General features: G+C 36.2%; 1 protein-coding gene across 9 annotated transcripts in view; it reads right to left on the reverse strand.

The window, feature by feature from the left end:
• Positions 1-21,832, reverse strand: part of LOC130240345 (putative protocadherin beta-18) — a 287,342-nt gene that overhangs the window by 23,011 nt on the left and 242,499 nt on the right. The window contains exon 1 of one of the 9 annotated variants that reach the window (XM_056471820.1): positions 15,049-17,722. The exons of the other annotated variants lie outside the window; for them this stretch is intronic. Coding sequence (XP_056327795.1) covers positions 15,049-17,490 — 2,442 coding nt within the window. The 5' untranslated portion in view covers positions 17,491-17,722. Of the gene's footprint in view, positions 1-15,048; positions 17,723-21,832 lie in introns of those variants that run through there. 9 annotated transcript variants of the gene reach the window in all.

Consider the following 21,832-nt stretch of genomic DNA (forward strand, 5'->3'; position numbering starts at 1 on the left):
TAATTTGCTGGTGTTTTGTGTAATTGCATGTGCTTTCTTAAATTGCAGCACGTTAAGCTCTCTCGGCCACCGTAGAAAACACCTTGACAGAACATCAACTTTCAGAATTTAAATCTGCATTCAGTCTTTATGCTGGAGAACTGACAAATTAAAACACACACACAAGAGAAAGACAAAGAGACTAAACACTAAAGAGTTGTTACGCTCTTAAAAAAAATTCAGCACAAATTGTAATTACAGCCTATTTTTGTTGATTGATGCTTCATATTTCATTAAGAAAGCAATGGATCAATTCCTATCCATATAAAGTAACAAACAGTATCAGTGGCGCACATGTACAGACACACAGGAAACATTTGCATCAAAAGCAACTCCCACTAAAGCCGGATGAACAACAGCTGAGCAAACCCATGAACACACGATTATAAATCTACTGACTGATCTAAACTTTAAAGCCGTTTGAGAAAATGTTCAGCATTTGAACATCCCAAAATTATATTTTTATATCAAACACACAGAAACCTGTGGTCTCATTTATTAAAGATGTTGTGCTTAAAAATGTCTGAATTTGATCTAATATCAGTTTGCAAAAGTGCATAATTGAGATTTACAGAAAAAACAACGCCTCTCTTCAAGATGTTCATTCATTCATTTTCCTTTGGATTAGTCCCTTATTTATCAGTGGAATGAACCACCAACTATTTCAGCATATGTTTTACACAGCGGATACCCTTCCAGCTGCAATCCAGTACTGAGAAACACCCATACACACTCATTCATACACACACTCATACACTATGGCTAATTTAGTTCATCAATTCCCCTATAGCGCATGTGTTTAGACTGTGGGGGAAACCGGAGCACCCGGAGGAAACCCACGCCAACACGGGGAGAACATGCAAACTTCACACAGAAATGCCAACTGGCCCAGCCGAGGCTCGAACCAATGTAACTACACGTTCGGCTTGGTATCGCTGACGAGTGTGGGCGGGACCGAGAGCCGCGCGAGCCCGCTGGAGTGATTGTTTACAAGTGTGGAGTCCCGGGAACGAGCTCCGGATGAAAAGTTTTGTTTTGTGTTTACCTCATGACTAAAGTTGTTGCACGTCCGCCGGTTCCTGCCTCAAAATGAGCGAGTTTGAGCCACTTGTACATTAAGGAAGCGTTCAGAACAAACAAAACACCAGCGAAGTAACTCGACACAGAGGAACATAAACACATCACTGCCAGCTAGCGTTTCGGAAGTGTTATTGCAGAGGAACACAGACAGCGCGCAGAAGTATAAATGCAAGGCTACGCACATTGCATTCACTGTTTGTCACGCCGATCTCTCCACAGAAGTATAAACCAGGCTTTAAGCTATTAAAAGTCAGTTTAATCTCCTGTTAATAAAAAAAATCTAACTTCACTTCCCAATTAATCTCTCACACTGCATCTTTGCTGTTTACAATGAATTCGATGCACAAACGATGCTTTTATTAAACGTTCAAGTAGCTGCAGTACTACTACTTTCATTCATTTTCCTTCAGTCCCATTTTTCATCAGGGTCGACACAGCGGAATGAACCGCCAACTATTTCAGCATATGTTTTACACAGCAGATGCCCTTCCAGCTGCAACCCAGAACTGGGAAACACCCACACACACACACACACTCATACACTACTGCCAATTTAGTTTATTCGATTCACCTATAGCATGTGTGTTTGGACTGTGGGGGAAACCGGAACACCCGGAGGAAACCCACACCAACATGGGGGGAACATGCAAACTCCGCACAGAAACGCCAACTGGCACAGCCGGGACTCAAACCAGCGACATTCTTGCTGTGAGGCCACAGTGATAACCAATGAGCCACCGTGTCACCCTACTACTACTTTACCTCAATAAAAATTGTGTACTCCTGCTCAGAGATTGACGTGACGTTGAGCAACTATTTTTATTAGTCATTCGACATTGACCGTGGATTTAAGCATACACACTCATCCTAAGATCAATTCTGAGCACACACACTTTATAAATGAGCCCCCTGATCTGAGAAATTGTAAATAAAAAAGATATTTCAGTTTAATTTTGAGAATGAGCTCGCAACGGCAAGCAAACAGATAAAACCTGGACCTCACCAACAGAGCACATCTGACCCGAACGCAAACAAACCTCACTCTGTACACAGAACACTATAAACTAAACCACACCAGATTAATCAGAACAATGACAGAGATCACGGCATTACTCATATCCAGGGTCAGAGCCTTCGAGATCCCTGCATATCCTCCTGTGTACAAAACACTCATTCATCCATCAAGGACAGAGAGAGTTCAGAGCGAGTGAGCGTGAAGGTTATATCCGCCTGCAGGACTGTCAGAAAATAAAACTAAATCCTCCATAATGAGGCGTCTCTTCTGCACTTAAGTGTATACTGTATATCGCCTACTGTCTTTAAAAATAAGAGCTGAAACCGGAAGCAGTGTGACACAATTTATAACAGTGTTATATGTTGCCATAACTGTGCTCCATTTATAATTCAGGATTCTTTGTTTATACTCTGAATGGAAAAGCGAACCACACTGAGGTTATACAAGTTGACCTTTACCTCAAGGTCACAGCGTGTGCCCTCTGATCATCCTATTTACTTTCTGAACACTTGTGTAAATAACATACAATAGGTGTGGTGTCACACTCCCAAACACACACACACACAGGTCCAAAAAAAACGCCTTAAGGGCTGTGTGACATCTGTAAACACGCACTAATGCTCTGCACACTTGATGAAGCAGGATGAAGAACACTATTGTGAACACACACCACCTCTTGCAACACTAAATCAGCCATGCTAAACACACATCAAAAACTAGAATAAAAGGACAGACTCTGAATTCTGATTGGTTAAGGCTCATTCAAATGCACTAATATCTTATTGAACGCTTTACTTGAAGGGGTGTTGGTAAGACTTTATAATCATGACAATATAAATATTACTCAGGGTAACGCTTTAACTGAAGTAGATGTTTATGAGACTCGTGAAACCTTTAAAATCATGACTGATTATATGAACTGTATTTAATGCATGCTTATGACCAGTGTTGGGGAAAGTTACTTTTGAAAGTAGTGCATTACAATATTGAGTTACTCCCCAAAAAAAGTAACTAGTTGCTTTACTTAGTTACTTTTATAGTAAGTAATTCATTATGTTACTTTTGAGTTACTTTTTATTACCTGGCTGAGGCTTGATCTCTTTCTGAACTTGTTTTTTTTTCCTTCTTTTTTTAAATAGATGAGCTCTGCAATCAACAACGCACTTTATATAACCCACACCTACCTTTACCTTTAAAAAAAAACAACACATCAAAAAAATTTTTGTGATAATTTATCTGAGATCTTCCCTCAGCTCTATTTCTGTCATATATATGGATTATTTAACGTTTAAAGCCATGTGTTTGCTACTTTTGTGCTGTTTGTTTTAAGTGAAATCACTGTCCATTGAGACTATAATCCCCTTTTCCTTTTCTACGATGCGTTCACGATAGGGAACATGCTAATTCATGCTAACAACATGCTAATTCATGCTAGAATCATGCTAGTAACATGCTAATTCATGCTAGAATCATGCTATTAACATGCTAATTCATGCTATAATCATGCTAGAAACATGGTAGTAACATGCTAATTCATGCTAGAATCATGCTAGTTACATGCTAATTCCTGGTAGAATCATGCTAGTAACATGCTAATTCATGCTATAATCATGCCAGTAACATGTTAATTCATGCTAGAATCATGCTAGTAACATGCTAATTCATGCTAGAATCATGCTAACAACATGATAATTCAAGCTAGAAACATGCTAGTAACATGCTAATTCATGCTAGAACCATGCTAGTAACATGCTAATTCATGCTAGAACCATGCTAGTAACATGCTAATTCATGCTAGAAACATGCTAGTAACATGCTAATTCATGCTAGAAACATGCTAGTAACATGCTAATTCATGCTAGAATCATGCTAATAACATGATAATTCATGCTAGAAATATGCTAGTAACATGATAATTCATGCTAGAAACATGCTAACAACATGCTAATTCTTGCTAGAATCATGCTAGTAACATGCTAATTCATGCTAGAAACATGCTAATTCATGCTAGAACCATGCTAGTAACAAGGTAATTCATGCTAGAATCATGCTAGTAACATGCTAATTCATGCTAGAATCATGCTAATTTATGTTAGCAACTGCCTAGCAACCACTCATAATACTTTAGCAACTGCCTAGCAACAACCTAGCAACGCCTTAGCAACCACTCAGAACACCCTAGCAACCACCTAGCAACACCTTAACAATGACCTAGAATACCATAGCAACCGCCTAGCAACAACTTAGCAACCCCCTAGCAACCACTCAGAACACCCTAGCAACCACCTAGCAACACCTTAGCAACCACCTTGCAACCACCTTGCAACACCTTAGCAACAACCTAGCAACACCTTAGCAACCGCCTAGCAACACCTTAGCAATCACTTAGAACAACCTAGCAACTGCCTACCAAGAAACATGCCAATCTATACTAGAAACATGCTAACATGTATGTACTTATCTATGCCGACTGTTTTAAACTTCATAAAAACTGCTTCAGTTATTTACACTTTAAAACGACTTCAAACTTTTAGACTCGGCTTTTCAAGCCACCATAAAGTTTGTCCTCAAACTTTAATATCTAGTTGACTCTGTGATTCCTTGTGACTAATTTTACTTCAGCAATTTATTTTTAAAAGTGAATTAATTAAACTAAAAAGTAACTCAAGTTACATTTTCGAAAAAGTAACTCAAATATTATTACTTATTTTTTTAAATTACTGCATTACTTTACTCGTTACTTAGAAAAGTAATCTTATTATTTAACTCGCGTTACTCGTCATGCGTTACCCCCAACACTGCTTATGACAGATGTCATTAAGTGTTATTCACTCAGTTTTGTCATTTTATATGCAAAGATGAGACTGTTTAAGATGTCTTTATGACAACTCGATATTACCAAGACATCCAATGTGTCATAAATCCGTCATAAACATGATTATCATTATAACTGTCATAATGACAACAGTGGAACAAAGTGAATTTGTTATTAAAGTTTCTCATTAAATGCTTTGCCAAATAATTTATTAACAGCATGACTAATTTTTAATGACATTTTGATGACAAATTTAATTTGTACCACTGTAGCTGAGGATAGTTTACTAATGCTGCTCAAAATGTGTCATTAACACACTGAGAAATATATATATTTTGTACGGACAACAAGGTTTAAGCCGGTGTCTCTCTAGATTTTCACAGCAGCTGCGGTGAAATGATTATTTGTTTTGGATTCATTTTGATTTCTTTAATTATTGTGGATTTTTTACATTTTAAAAAAAATCAAGACGTCACTAAAATAAATAAATAAATAAATAAATAAATAAATAAATAAATAAATAAATAAATAAATAAATAAATAACATGGAATAAACTATGTAGCTTACAGAACGCGAGTAAAGCACTCTCAGCTTTAGGCTATTAAACGATCTGTTTAACTCCAGTTAATGAAACAAAATCTGGGTAACACTGTACGATAAGATTGCATTAGTTAACGTCAGCTTATTCATTCACTAACATGAACAAACAATGAACAAAAAAAACTTTATTAAAGTATTTGTTCATGTAGGTTAATGTTAGTTAATAAAAATACAGTTGTTTATTGTTAGTTCATGCTAACTCACGGTGCATTATCTAATGTTAATAAGCATGAACTTAGATGTTTATAATGCATTAGTAAATGTTGAACTATTATTAGGCTGTACAAGTATTGTTCATAATTAGTTTAAGTTGGTTAATACATTAACTAATGAAACCTTATTGTAAAGTGTGACTGAAATCTGACTACACTGCACAATTAATCTCTCACACTGCAGCTATTTACGATAAATTCGGCACACAAACACTGCAAACACTGTCAAGAAAATATTAATGACACTAAAATTAATAACAGAATTATAATAGCCTCATGGTGATCATGTTTATGACAGATTTATGACAAGTTGTTTTGATAACGTTAAGTTGCCATGACAAGGACAGATTATGATGTATTCATGTCATAAAGACATCTCAAACAATGTCACCTTTGCATATAAAATGACATAACTGAGCTAAACGGTATTTAATTACAGTTGCCATATGCACATACTAAAAATACTCATTTAATCATTGATGATTATAAAGGATTCGGGCTCATTCACACCGAATACATCTTTGCTTCTAAAAATGTGAGGCATGGCGTTCAGGAATGGGTGACACCATATAATGATCGATATTACATGACATGATATTACAAACATGACCTAATAACTGAATTAGATTAAGAATACAATGTTAAGCACTCCAATTTCAATCATATAACTCAGGGTATCTGCACAAAGCCAGAATAAGTGCCTCCTCCTCCATGATATAATGGTAAATAAAACAGTTGTCATGCCAACTTTCTACTATAAACAGGAACTCGCAAAAAGAGCCCCACCTCCGACCACTTCTGATTGGTCGACTGCTTTTGGAACTGACAGTAATGAGCTGTGATGCATGTGAAAGTTGAAGATCTTTGAACTTGACATGGCGTCTAAAATAATGTGATGCTCACATGTGCATCGCTTAAAAACAACAACAACAACAACAACAACAACAACAACAACAACAACGGAAAAGTAGTGCATTGGAGAGGAAAAACACAGTCTGTGTGAACGCCCCCCTTATAAACACCTACTTCAATCAAAGCGTTATCCTAAATTATATTAGTTAACATGTAAGAAGCCTGATTTTCCTATCATAACTATAATTCACAACCCTTTGGCCTTAATCTGTAGATTTACATCTGGCAACAACATCTGGATCAGTATATCAACTCTGAACGATTCAGTGAATGAACGTCTAGATTTATACATCATAAGACATCCTTCCTCAAAGTCCACATGGAAAACATCTGCATGTGACGTATGTATCCTGACCACACAATAGAGAAACACTGAACAGGAAGGTATACCTGATTCCTTAAAGATGTATGTTTTCTTTGTATAACTCATAAACAGTGAGAGGCAAACGTGTCGTTCTCTGTATAAACTGTACACACATTATTACTAAAAACAAAAGGGTACATGATAACTAGAGATAATGAGTTTATGTCGACTCCTTTGTCTCGATCTATAGGAAGCCCCACACACAACAGCAATGCGATTGTAACATTTACACAAGTATGGGTCAGGCTAAACAGAATAAAAGTAGGCCACTACAAGAGCTACAGGGAAAAGCGATCAAAAGGAAATGGGTTAATCTGAAAGCATGAAAATAATCTGGCAGAAAATCATGAAGTGTGTTTACGGTCATAACATGACTGCAGAAGATCAACAAATCCAGAAAGTAACAAATCTCCAGGCGAAGTACGAAGATAAAGTGTTCTGGTCAATAGTTTAAAGACTATAAAAGAGGCCCATAAAAGTGGCACATATTAAATTGTGGCCTTAACATAAATAATGATGAATAAAAAGACGGATTTAACATAAATATGTCCAGTTAGATTCAGAATAAAGGCAGTAAAGCATAGATTTTAGACTAAAGTATCTGTAACTTGTTTTTGGATCATTTACTTTAGCGTTTCTAAACATAAGTATTTTTAAAACAATGATTCTAATAGAATTATACACCAATATTTTACATTTCAAATGAATAAAATATGATTAAATGCAGTACAACAAAGAGGACTTGAAGTAGACTGCTTAATTATCAAGTAAATGCAAACGCTTTAGTGCTGAAAGTTTACTTAAAGAGATAGTTCCCCCCCAAAAATGCAATTCTGCCATATTTTTACTCACCTATTTGAGTTTTTACTTTTGTTAAACACAAAAGAAGATACTTTGAAAAATGCTGCTAGACGGCACCCATTGACTTCTATTGCAATCTATTTTCCTACTATGGATATCAGTGGGTACCAGCAACCACCATTCTTCAATATATATATATATATATATATATATATATATATATATATATATATATATATATATAGTGTTCAACAGAAGAAAGTCATTAAGGTTTAAAACCGCATTATCTTAGGTACTTTCCATTTTTTGGGTGAACTATCCCTTTAAAGCACAATATGATAATGAAATATTAACTACGCTTATATCTCGCCAACCAGTGGTGTAGTCCTAAAAAAATAGGTGGTGTACTATTATCCACCCAATCCAAATTTTAAAAGTAGGCAAAGAAACGACGAAAATCAATGTATCTTTGATTCATTTGATATATATATATATATATACACACACACTGCACAGCTGTGGTTTGCTGACTAACTAAAAAATGAGTTTAGGAGCAGGATTCTGCCGCCGTTTTTATATCAAATTTAAAGGGGATTGAGGTGGTCATTTAGTAGTGTACAGGTAATCGCAAAAGTGTTAGGGGGGCTGAATGGAAATATAGGAGGGCTAAAGCAACGGCAATGCTGTTTTACAATTTTACTTGAACGTTTCAGCGAGACATCATTCAGCGGTGTTGTTGTGATCTTCGAAAAACTGAAATACTCAATGTACAAAAATTAGTGAAGTCTAATCACCAAAACAAGTGAGTATACCGAGAGTATGATCCTCAGAAGTCGTAATACCCAAACAGCTTGTGGAAAAAAGTAGGCATACTGAGTATATGTGCGTATAGCAAGGACTACACCACTGCTGCCAACCCTTTACACAACTTCTTAAGTGTTCTGATTTTGACTAAAGTAATGATGTGCAGCTTTTGTGGAGCTGCTTTGGAACGGTAATTATTGTGAAAAGCGCTATACATGTAAGCATACAGGTGAACTGAATTGAAATCAAATATTTTGGCAGATAATGTGTTATTCACTATCAAAAAAGATGTAAAGATATATGAGAAATGTGAAAAGCCTAATGAAATTGGAAAAAGATGGTAAGGAAACTATATAATGAAAACAGAAACTAAAGCACTGATGTTGTTTTGGAGGTTTACGAGGACTCTCCATAGGCGTAACGAATTTTACACTGTAAAAAGAAAACATTTATAGACTCTACCACACCCCTACACATAAACCTAACGCTCACTGCGTCAAATTCTGAATGTTAAAAGACTATTTCACATCCAAAAGTATGATTTTTAAGCATTTTAAGCGAGTACAACTACAGTCGTCAACATTTAAAGTGGTTCAAAAGCGTTTTTGTATTAATGTTCAATAGTTTTAAGGACAAATTTGACTAAATGTTGACTACTGTAGGTCATACCAATGTCATTATACAAGTTTTTTGTCCCCGTAAACCACCAAAACCAGTCCAAGATTTTCATTGTCATTTTAGGTTTAGAATTGTGCACCACACACACACATACAATCACACACACAGCCCTCTCTCTCTATCCTCAGGTCCATTAGTGATTCTTCCATCTCTTTAGAAACTCACATCATGACTGCCTGCCTCCACACACACACACAAACACACACAGAGCACGTGTCATGATAGGAGAGCCAGATGGCAGCCCAGTGACCCAAGAGACAGAATGACTCTCTAGAGACTTAGAGATGGGACATTAGGTCCAGGATGGAGAGAATGGGTAAAAAAAAAAAAAAAGAGGAAAGTCTCATTTTCTCAGGCTCATCCCTCTACAGACATAAACACAGGAGATTACGCTGGAATTCAGTTTCAATAAACAGCGATCTCATATAACACTCTTCTTCACCACAACACAAAAACACAAGAATGGTAACCTGCCAATTCCTATTAAAGAGAAATTAGTAACACTTTACAATATTAAAGTGTTTCATTTGTTAACCTCGGTAAACAATGTACTTTAACACTGACTAACAGTAAACAATGGTTCTGTAGCATTTATTAAAGGGACAGTTCACCCAAAAATGAACATTCTGTCAGGATTTATTAATCCTCCACTTGTTCCAAACCAGTTTGAGTTTCTTCTGTTGAATACAAAAGAAGATACTTTGAAAAATGTTTGGAAAATGTGGATGTCGATGGCTGATTTTTCTCAACATTCTTCAAAGTATCTTGTTTTGTGTTCAACAGCAGAAGAGAAAAAATCATTGAAGTTTAAGAACCGCTTGAGTGTGAGTAAATGGTGAGAAAATGTTCACTTTCAGGTAAAATGCATTCAATAAGTGATGTTTGTTCAAACTACTTATTTAAAATAAGCAGAAAACACACATCTTGAGGCATTTTTGGGGACAACTTAAATGTTTTATGTTCAATAAACTTAAATTTGTGAAATCTAATAAGCTAACTTGGGTATATATTCATAAATAGTTTTCGCAGGGATGAAATAATAATAATAATAATAACAACAACAACAACAACAACAACAACAACAACAACAACAACAACAACAACAACAACAACAACAACAATAAGAAGAAGAATAACAAGAATAATAATAATAATAGTATTAATAATAATAATAATAATAATAATAATAATAATCATATTAATAATAATAATAATAATAACAATAACAACAATAATAATAATAATGATAATAATAATATTAATAATAATAATAATAATAATAATAATAATAATATTATTATTATTATTATTATTATTATTATTATTATTATTATTAATAATAATAATAATAACAATAATAATAATAATAATGATAATATTAATAATAATAATAATAATAATAATAATAATAATAATAATAATAATATTAATAATAATAATAATAACAACATTTATTTCTTTAAGAAATCATTTGTTTCTAAGCAACAACAAACTATAATATAAAAGCTATAATATAAAGCTTCTTAGGATGTTAAGAACATTCATTAATCTCAATGTTATGCTATTCTCAACATTTGCTAACACATTTCCAAGATTCAGTGTTGTATATGTTAATATTAAAGCACCAATATGATATTTTTAATAAAATCTATATTGACTTTAGTTTAAATATACTAGCTCAGTGCATGCTATCAAATGAGACTGGATTATAAAGTGTTACCGACAGCTCTAAATCACAGTTGCCATGAAGATTTATCATGAACACCCAGATGTGACACACAAATTAGGTCACATGACTCAGACGTGTGGAATCAATAACATTAGCTGAGCACAACAGGAAGTCGGGGGTCAACGCATGACCTGTGGAATCCTGTTATTCCGCCTCTTTCTTCCACTACCTACATCCTTTTTCTTTCCTTCATCTATAGCACATTCCCGCCTTTTCCTTCCCCTGACCAAAACCTGCTGGTCTGTTCCTCTTCCTGTCCATCTGCTGTCTTCTCCTTCAGTCTTGCTTTAGAGATTCAGTCCTATTCTTTCTTAAAGTCCGCTACACAATCTGTCCATCTTAAATCAACGGGTCGCCGACAGCAGCGGGAAAACAAGAGTGTAAAATATGCTGCGTTCCACACAATTCCTTCATATTGTTCCTACAAAAATATATTAAGTTTTCTTAATGGTTTTCACAAATTTAAGTGGATTGAACATAAAACAATTAAGGGTGCGGTCACACCTATTAGATCAATTGTTTTGTTCCGGACCAGGGATTAAAACTGTTGCTCGTTGGTTGCTTTTTCTTGATTGGTTCGCTTTCACACAGCAACGTTTGTAAACAGACCAAAATAGTTACAAACAAGTCGAGTAAAAGCTCCTCACATTGGTCAGAGTTTAGCTCATTTTTCGGGATTGGTGTACTTTAATTTTGAAGGGTGACTTCCACAGTTATCACCATCAGGGCTTGACATTAACTTTTTTGAACACTAGCCACTGAGGCTAGCAGTTTTTCAACATTACTAGCCACTTGCCATTTTCACTAGCCACAATTTTGTTGTTGGGAAAATATATTTTATATGCATAAATATGACTTCGGCATGCTAAAATTACTTTAGATTTTGTGTTATGTTCACATGCCTCATTCATTTCACTTTTTTTGTGTATGACCGTGCTCAGTGAGCATCAACAAATGGGTTATGGTTTCATATCCTTGCAATGCAATTAGTTCTTATTTCACATGACTTTTCAGGACTCAACATTAAGGATTTACCTAATTTTTCTCTGGCCACACCAAAAATAAACAAATAACTGATTTTTTCTTTAACTAATTATTATTTTTTTTAAAAACAAGCTAAATATAGCTATATACATGCATTTTTATTCAACAAACAGCTAAATGTGAACGCACCCTAAGTTGTTCCCTAAAACACTTAAGAATTGTGTTGTTCTAACTAATTTTAATTAAGTAGTTAGAAAAAGCAGCAAAAGTCCAGATTGTAAAATGTAAATAATTCAAAACACACATCAGATTCAAAGTCTCCGTGTAAAATGTGAGCCTTGTCATCAAGAAACACTAATCTAAACATGTCTTTTCCTCTCCGACAGACATGTTTCCACTTCTAAAATCCCTAAATTCATGTTATCACAGTACTCTCTAAGCCTCTTTCCTCACTGTGTCTTAATTTTCTCCTCCCTTCTTGTCTGACAGCATCCAAGACTTTTGGTAAATGCTTTTTTACTGTTGTTCTTAATATATCTGCGCTCTCTTTTCTTCCCACTTCACATCTTTTCCTCTGTTCTTTCTCCCTCTTCCTGTTTAGTCACAGGACTCGCACCCTGCCAGCCTGTTGCAGCTTTTTTTGGCAACATAAAACTGCACTATGACGTACACTTGAAGCATTTTTAACAAATTATCCAGCTGCTTTGAATGAAACTAAAGTGTGCTCATAAAACACTAGAGAACGTAGGAAAAACAAAAGATGTCCTGAGGTTGAAATATTACCTTCAAATTCTTAACCCGTCAGAATTTCTGGATCAATGCTTTTCAGAAAGAAGACTGTACAGGAATTGTTCACCCAAAAATGATAACTGATTCACTACTTATACTCACGCAGTGGTTTTTACATCTTTATGAGCTTCTTTCTTCTGCTGAACACAAAGGAAGATATTCTGAAGAAAGCTGAAAACCTTGCATAGTGAGAAACGCTTTTACTATAGAAGTCAATGGTTACAGGTTTTCAGCATTCTTCAAAATATCTGCGTCTTTGTATGAAAAAAAATAGAAACTCATAAAGGTTTGGAACAAATGAAGCACCTAATGTAAATGTTGACAGAATATTTCGTTTTTGGGTGAACTATCCATTTAATGCTCATCAAGGCTGCGCTTGATTGATTTAAAAAGCAGATAAAGAGTAATGCTGCGCTGCTTGAAAAATATTTTCCATTTAAATATATTTTTAAAAATTAATTTATTCCTGTAATGTAAAAGCTGTATTGCAAAGTCACACAATCCAATAAAAATCAATCTAATAAGCTCATTCTGTACTACGGAGACTTTTCCACCATTAATTACATATACAGTTGCCATCAGAATTATTAGCCCCCCTTTGAATTTTTATTTTCACAGTATGTCTGATAATATTTTTTCTTCTGGAGAAAGTCTTATTTGTTTTATTTCGGCTAGAATAAAAGCAGTTTTTAATTTTTTAAAATCCATTTTAAGGTCAAAATGATTAGCCCCTTTAAGCTAGATATTTTTCGATAGTCTACAGAACAAACCATCATTATACAGAACATACTTAACTACCCTAACCTGTCTAGTTAACCTAATTAACCTAGTTAAGCCTTTAAATGTCACTTTGTGCTTTATAGCAATAGAATATGAAGAATATCTAGTCAAATATTATTTACTGTCATCACGACAAAGATAAAATAAATCAGTTATTAGAGATGAGTTATTAAAACTATTATGTATAGAAATGTGTTGAAAAAATCTGCTCTCTGTTAAACAGAAATTGGGGAAAAAATAAACAGGGGGGCTAATAATTCAGATTGCAACTGTATATATATGTATATATATGTATATATATATATGTATATATATATATATATATATATATATATATATATATAGATATACATATATATATATATAGATATACATATATAGATATACATATTTATATATGTATATATATATATATATATATATATATATATATATATATATATATCTTTATATATATATATATATATATATATATATATATATATATATATATATATATATATATTATATATATCTATTATATATCTATATATATATCTATATATATATGTTGCATTATTTGTTATTGTGCAAATCTGTGTACACTCTCATTCAAGAGGTTGGTCTAGGTAACCACCACCATTGGATCAAAAGTGAACAAGTGAAAACAAATGCTCTTATTTAGACCTTTCTATTTATGAGGACTGTCATGACAACTGTCATGGTTCACACAGATATTTTAAGCTTGACTGCTTTTAAACTGATAATTAATAATCAACATTTCTAGAGCAGAAAATTGTCCTATTTGAATATTGTCTAATGTTAATGTTCTATTATTCATTCATTTTCTTTTCGGCTTAGTCCCTTTATTTATCAGGGGTCGCCACAGCAGAATGAATTTATCCAGCATGTGTTTTACACAGCGGATGCCCTTCCAGCTGCAACCCAACACTGGGAAACACCCCTACACTCTTGCATTCACACTCATAAACTATGGCCAATTTAGCTTATTCAATACCCCTATAGCACATGTGTTTGGACTGTGGGGGAAACCGGAGCAACCCACGCCAACACAGCCAAAACTCCACACAGAAATCCCAAATGCTGGCTTGAACCAGCGACCTTCTTGCTGTGAGGCGACTGTGCTACCCACTGTGCCACCTTCACGCCCCTGCTGTTATATATTTTATTTAACTGTCCTATTTTCTGAAAAACCATGTGACATTGAAGACTGTAAAAAAGATGTAGATAAATCAGCTTTTGCATCATAGGAATAAGCAACATTTTGCAATATATTCTAATCGATTTATTTTAATATTGCAATATTTCACCCTAAAATCCCTATATTTTGATTATATAACCCGCAGCCTTGGTGAGCAAATAAAAAAACCTTATCTAAAAGCAGGAGAAAATCCATTAGTGACAACAAAACATTTGATTGGCTGTGGGGATGAGTGTGCTCTCACCTCATTGGTTGAGTTCATTAAGTGCTTCCTAGTTAAAGTCATGTTTAGCGTGTTGTTATGACTCAAAATGGGAGTTTTGACAAACACAAAGTCGCTCCTGCTGGAGAGCGTCGAGTAGCAGGGCCTGTATGTCCTGGTGTGAGGCTCCTGAGGGCCTCCGACCACCTCCATATATCTGATGGGTCCATCAGTGTTAAGCTGGAGGTGAAGGTCTTTGTTGGCTCTCTGCTGGTAAGCATGGCGAGAACGAAATCCCGATCTGGAATAGCAGCATGCAGATCCGCCCTTGTGCCTGATGCACCGTACCAAGAGGATCGCCATTGTCAAGAGCGACACTAAAGTCACACACCCTAATGAGATTATGAGGTATAATGTGACGTCTGTCATTCCAGTCGCTTTGCGAGGAGTAATGCGAAAGTCTGGCGATTTGTCTGGAGTTTTCTCCTCTATGGTGACTGTAACCAAAACACTAGTGGATAAAGCTGGATCGCCATTGTCTCGCACATTCACAATAAAGGTGTAAGCTGGGTGGGTTTTACCATCTTGTTCATCGTCCATGAGTTTCTGTGCAGTTCGCAGTTCACCCGTGTGCAGTTCAATGTGAAACAGAGATGAATCGTCTCCTGGAGCAATGGTGTAGAAGAGCCATGCATTGTGGCCACTGTCCGGGTCAACAGCGACTATTTTATTCACACGATGGCCCACAGGGACGCCATGCGGGACGGTCAACTGGAGCCCCGTCTCTTCAGAGTGTGCTGGGTAAAGGATGACCGGTGGGTTATCGTTCTTGTCGACCACAAAAACGTGCACGGTGACATTCGAAGCCTGCGGCGGCACTCCAGCGTCACGCACCTGCACCTCGATCCTGAACGCATTCATTTGCTCATAATCCAGAGAGCGCATGGTGAAGATGTTTCCGTTCTCTGGGTTGATGTAGACGTATGAGGAAATGGGGCTGCCGTGGATGGTGCTGGGCAGGATTGAGTAGGACAGTCGGGCGTTGTCGCCGACATCTGGATCTGCTGCCGAAACGCTGGCTATTGGAGTACCGGGAGCGTTATTTTCAGCTACATCCACTGAGTAGGAGCTCTGCGAGAACACTGGAGCGTTATCGTTAACATCTGACAGACGGACCGCAAAACGCTTCTCAGAGGACAGCGGAGGCGAGCCGGAGTCAGTCGCCGTGACAACAACAGTGTACTCATCAATGGCTTCTCTGTCTAGACGTCCGTCGGTCACAAGCGTGTAGTGTTCTCCGAAAGCTGACTTTAGCTTAAACGGAAGTCCTTGGGATACTTTAAGTGTCACTTTCCCGTTCTCCCCTGAATCTAAGTCTTTTGCACTGATCAGTGCTATAACAGTCCCGCTGTCAGCATCCTCCCGGATGGGGCTGGTCAGAGAGGTTAATGTCACCTCCGGAGTGTTATCGTTCACATCGATTATTTCCACTTTGATGTTGCATGAGCCCTCCATTGCGGGAGAGCCTCCATCCCTGGCCTGAACCGTGATGTCATACACATTTGCTTCCTCATAGTCCACATCCCCCACAACACGGATTTCCCCCGATTTAGAATCAACGCTGAACATTTTTAATATTCTCTCTGGAGTGTACTTACTGAATAAGTAGGATATCTTCCCATTTACGCCAGAGTCCACATCGGTGGCGTTCAGTTTTGTCACGAGTGTTCCTGGAGGAGAGTTCTCCAAAAGACTAACCCTTTTCACCGGCTCATCAAACACTGGCGCGTTGTCATTCACGTCCAGAATCTTAATAAGCAGAAGGGTGGTCCCGGATTTCTCCGGCTGTCCTCCGTCCACAGCCGTGAGCAGGAGCTGAAACGCGGCCTGCGTCTCGCGATCCAGAGCCTTTTCCAAAACCAGCTCAGGAAATTTGCTGCCGTCGCTTTTGGTCTCCACGTGTAAAACAAAGTAGTCGCTCGCGGAGAGGCTGTACGTGCGCAGGGAGTTAATGCCCACATCGGGATCGCGCGCGCTCTCCAGACGGAACCGCGTTCCCGGAGCGGCCGCCTCGGATATCTCAAGTGATGAATTCACGTTTGGGAACTGCGGCGCGTTGTCGTTTACATCGTCAATCTGAATGAGAACTCTGTGAATTTCTAGAGGGTTCTGAAGAAGGATTTGAAGGTGCAAAGAGCAAGTTGTACTTAAAGCGCAAATGCGCTCCCTATCTATCGTCTCTCTAATAACCAAGACACCGTTAGAATCCACCTCGAAGTACTGCGCGTTAGACTCCGACACAACTTTTAGATTTCTTTCAGTAATCCTCATCGCGCTGAGACCCAAATCTCTCGCTATACTCCCAACGACGGAACCCGGCTTCTGTTCCTCCGGTACCGAATAACGGAGCTCACCGCTCGACAGTGAGAGATGCATGAGGGAGAGCGCGAGGCAGAGCACGGGCCACGAGCGGCTGCGCTCCATTATGCGCGGACAGGGGAGGGGAAAAGTTTCAACTTTTCCGTCTTATAGATCCCATATTCCAGTTAAAGCGGCGCTACGAGGTCGCGCGTAACGCAATCCGATTCCCGCGGAGTGAAAGAAGAAGTTTAACATAACTCATGACGGCTGTAAACCTTTCGGGAAATTACACGAGAGGAAAAACAGTCCTCCATCCAGCTCTTCTCCAAAACTCCCTGAATTAGCTGCGCCTCCGCTGCGCAACAGGGCGGAGACTGAGTCACAAAGAGGTCCGTCCTATTGCACGCACACACGCGCGCACAGAGAGAGAGAGAGAGAGAGAGAGAGAGAGAGAGAGAGAGAGAGAGAGAGAGAGAGAGAGAGAGAGAGAGAGAGAGACCCACACACTTCTCCTCGAGCATGGAGAAACTTCCACAGCTCAGGTCGACCTGTTTCCAGCGCACATGCCAGGGATCCCATGTGGTTTAAAATATTTACGAGCCCCGATAAAGAACATTAGGGACTAAAAGGAACGCTGGCAATGTGCGAACACAGCCACAGACCACAGAAAACATCGAGGACATTTACTGACAACTCAGGCAATGTGATAAACTCGCATCAGATGTTCAGTAATGATAAGCAACTGACAACAAATTCTACAAGGGCGAATTAATGCAGCCTATAGAATATAAACACAACTCTGCGTATTACACCGACACGCCACTAGACGGCGCAGTTTCAACACAAGGGATTTTCTTTCCTGCTCTTTATTTAAAAGTATTTGATTAGTACAAAAAAATCATTTCCAGACCTAAACTAGTTTATTTTTTCTGCAGATCCTTTGTGAAACTGGCTCACAAACAGTTTCAGGTCCACATTATTTAAAATTATTATTATTGCTCTTTTGTGCTCATCACAAAGATATTCACACTCAAGATTCACAAATGACTGATGAATATTATTTATTATAACATGTTTTAATTATTATTTTGGGGTAAACTATCCCTTTACGACCTCATTAAATATGAATTGATTATCTATGTGTGAAAAAAACCCCTGATAAAGTTTACTGATACTCTTCAATCAAAACAAATAATAATAACTGTGCCTTTCTCACAGATCCTCAAAGGTCCAGATGTTGTCCAGTAATCACAAATCAATCATATTGATCAAGTCTTTAATATTTCATAAGGGGAAAACAGACTAATGCTCTTTTCTGTCTAAAGGCTTGATGGTACGTGCAGATGAAATGCATGTATAAGAGTGTATCAAGTAAAAAAAGGTAGTAAACTGTATTAAAAATACAAATAAAAGATACAAACACTGTAGAGAGTTTTATTTCTAATATTATATTAATATATAAATGTTAAACAATATCATCCCAAAATATCACCACATTTTTCTGATGATTATTATTAAATCATTTTTATTCCAATTATGGTGACACTTTACACTAAGGGTGTATTAGCTAATGCAATGTTTCCCAACCCTGTTCCTGGAGGCACACCAACAGTACATATTTTGGATGTCTCCATTATCTGAACTATTAACTTCAGGTGTTGGAGTCTCTTCTGATGTTATAATAAGATGACTCAGGTGTGTTTGATTAGGGAGAAGTTGAAAATGTGGACTGTTGGTGTGCCTTCAGGAACAGGGTTGGGAAACACTGAGTTAATGCATTAGTTACGATGAAATAACAGTGATCAACACTTCTGTTAAGCTTTACTTAATCTTTGTTAATGTTAACTAAACAAATCAATGTGTTATTTAATATATTATCTAACATGAACTAATGGTGAACAATGACTTTGATTAAGCATTAAATTATCTTGGGTAATGTTAACTCTAATGCACCTCTTTACATTAATTCATATTTACTTACACAAACACTAATGCATTTGTTCACTGATTAGATAACATCACTTAATGGAAAACAAATTGATTCAGCAATACTAAAACTAAACATATAATAATGTGTTAATTAATACATTAGTTAACATATATGTTGATGCATTTGTTAACATGAACAGACATTAGTAACACAGCAGATAATGCTGAAGTACTACAATGATATGGTTCATAATTCCATTAACAAATGCATTGCTAATGATAAATCATGTTAATAAATAGTTAAAAAGCATGAATAACATGCAAGTTTAAGCTGAGGTTTCCACTTGCACTCCTAAACTGGCTTGTTATTCATGTTTGTTAACACTTTACAACCATCATTTACCTTTAAATCAATGAACCTTATTGTAAAGTCTGTTCTATAATTTCCATTTTTAAGTGATGCACTCTAATCTATGAACAAATGCATAGTGTATGTGTACGTAAACATGAACTAAAGTAAGGAAGTGAATTGGAATGAGTGTTGTTCTTGGTTAATTCCGCTTAACTAATGCATCACTAAACATTAACTAATACACCATTACTGCAAAGTGTTACCAAAATAAAAATAATTCAATATTTATATCAGAAATATTTGGTGATATTGTAGGACGATATTATTTATATAATATATAAAATTGCATATCACTGAAAAAAATTATTCAAAGATGATTCCTTGGATTTACTCAATTTTTTTACGTTAAGTGGTTGTAAACAATTTATTTGGGACGAGTTTAAACAAATAAATCAAGTTGAACATTGCTCAATTTAATTAGTTTGTTAAAATTCAACACAAATAAATTGTTTGCAAGAGTTTTGCATGCAACCCTTTTTTCAGTGTGTAAGTAAACATGAACTAAAGTCAGGAAGTGCATTGGAATGAGTAAAACAACATTAAACAAGGTTGTATAATGCTGAATAAATTATTAAAATATAATAAAATAATAAAAGTCATCGTTCTCCATTAGTTCATGTTAAATAATGTATTAATTTATTAATTAAAATTAACAAAGATTAAGTATTGCATAAAAGTAATGTGTTGTTATTGGTTAAATCAGCTTAACTAATGCATCACTAAACATTAACTAATACACCCTTACTGCAAAGTGTTACCAAAAATAATTCAATATTTATATCAGAAATATTTGGTGATATTGTAGGACGATGTTATTTAACATTTATATAATATATAATATTGCGTAAGTAAACATGAACTAAAGTAAGGAAGTGCATTGGAATGAGTAAAATAACATTAAACAAGATTGTTTAATGCTGAATAAATTATGCATAAAAGTAATGTGTTGTTCTTGGTTAATTCAGCTTAACCAATGCATCTGCATCACTAAACATTAACTAATGCACCCTTACTGCAAAGTGTTACTAAAAATAATTCAATATTTATATCAGAAATATTTGGTGATATTGTATGACGATATTATTTAACATTTATATAATATATAATATTGCATATACACTCTATACAGTGTTTTGTATATTTAAATGATTAACAATTAGTGTGATTTGAGTTTTTAATTAATACGTTTTACTATTTTTTAGTTAATGCAATCATATACATGCAGTTCTCAATCATTTCAAGTTCACATGCCATCAAGCCTTTAGACAGAATAAAAGCATTAAACGGTCTACCCCCTTATGAAATCATCATGAAAATCAATCATCTTCATGTTGAATGATGCATTAATTAACACATTCATTTGTTTAGCTGACATTAACAAAGATTAACTAACTCCTTACAGAAGCTGCTAATTCATGTTAACTAATGCATTAACCAATACACCTTCAGTGTAAAGGGTTACCACACTTACTGCTATTATTATACTGGTATTAAGTAATGTTCATTCATCTAAATATAATAATGGAAAAACACTCAAACCAATGCCAATAAATCTATCTTTTTATGTGCAGATGATAGATTTGTAGACCTCTTAGGCTTGTATTTTAAACCATTACCATGTGACCGACAGATGCCCTGTGTGTGTGTTTGTGTGTGTTATCTTTACTGCCGACCAGTGGTGACTTTCCTGAACTGCAGACCAGCGCTTCTGTGTTAAGCAGCAGAAGGGAGGGGCGAGCGGAAACACGCCGTACACGCGCATGGACATTTAATCGCACAAAAGAAACAGAAACACCGCATTGTATTAAAGGCGAAAAGAAAGAATAAGGGCTCGATGGAATATGCAATTTTATATAGAAGTATATAAACAAAGCATATTTTCGAGCTGAGAGAGAGCGCGGCTGTTCATGTTAGAGATGCAAAGGAGAGTCTGTTTCAGCACTACAATGGCGGACAGCGACACTCCGCGAAACGCTGCTTCTGCAGACAGCCGACGACACACACACACTGGCACAGACGTGTTCCTATATCTCAGTGGTGTATTATAATGCACTGACGTTTCTACTATACTCTCTCGTTTATTCTCTCATCTACCCCAACCCTACTCCTAAACCCAACCCTCAC

Source organism: Danio aesculapii, chromosome 14 (assembly GCF_903798145.1).
Source record: "Danio aesculapii chromosome 14, fDanAes4.1, whole genome shotgun sequence".
In the NCBI taxonomy this organism is placed as follows: domain Eukaryota; kingdom Metazoa; phylum Chordata; class Actinopteri; order Cypriniformes; family Danionidae; genus Danio; species Danio aesculapii.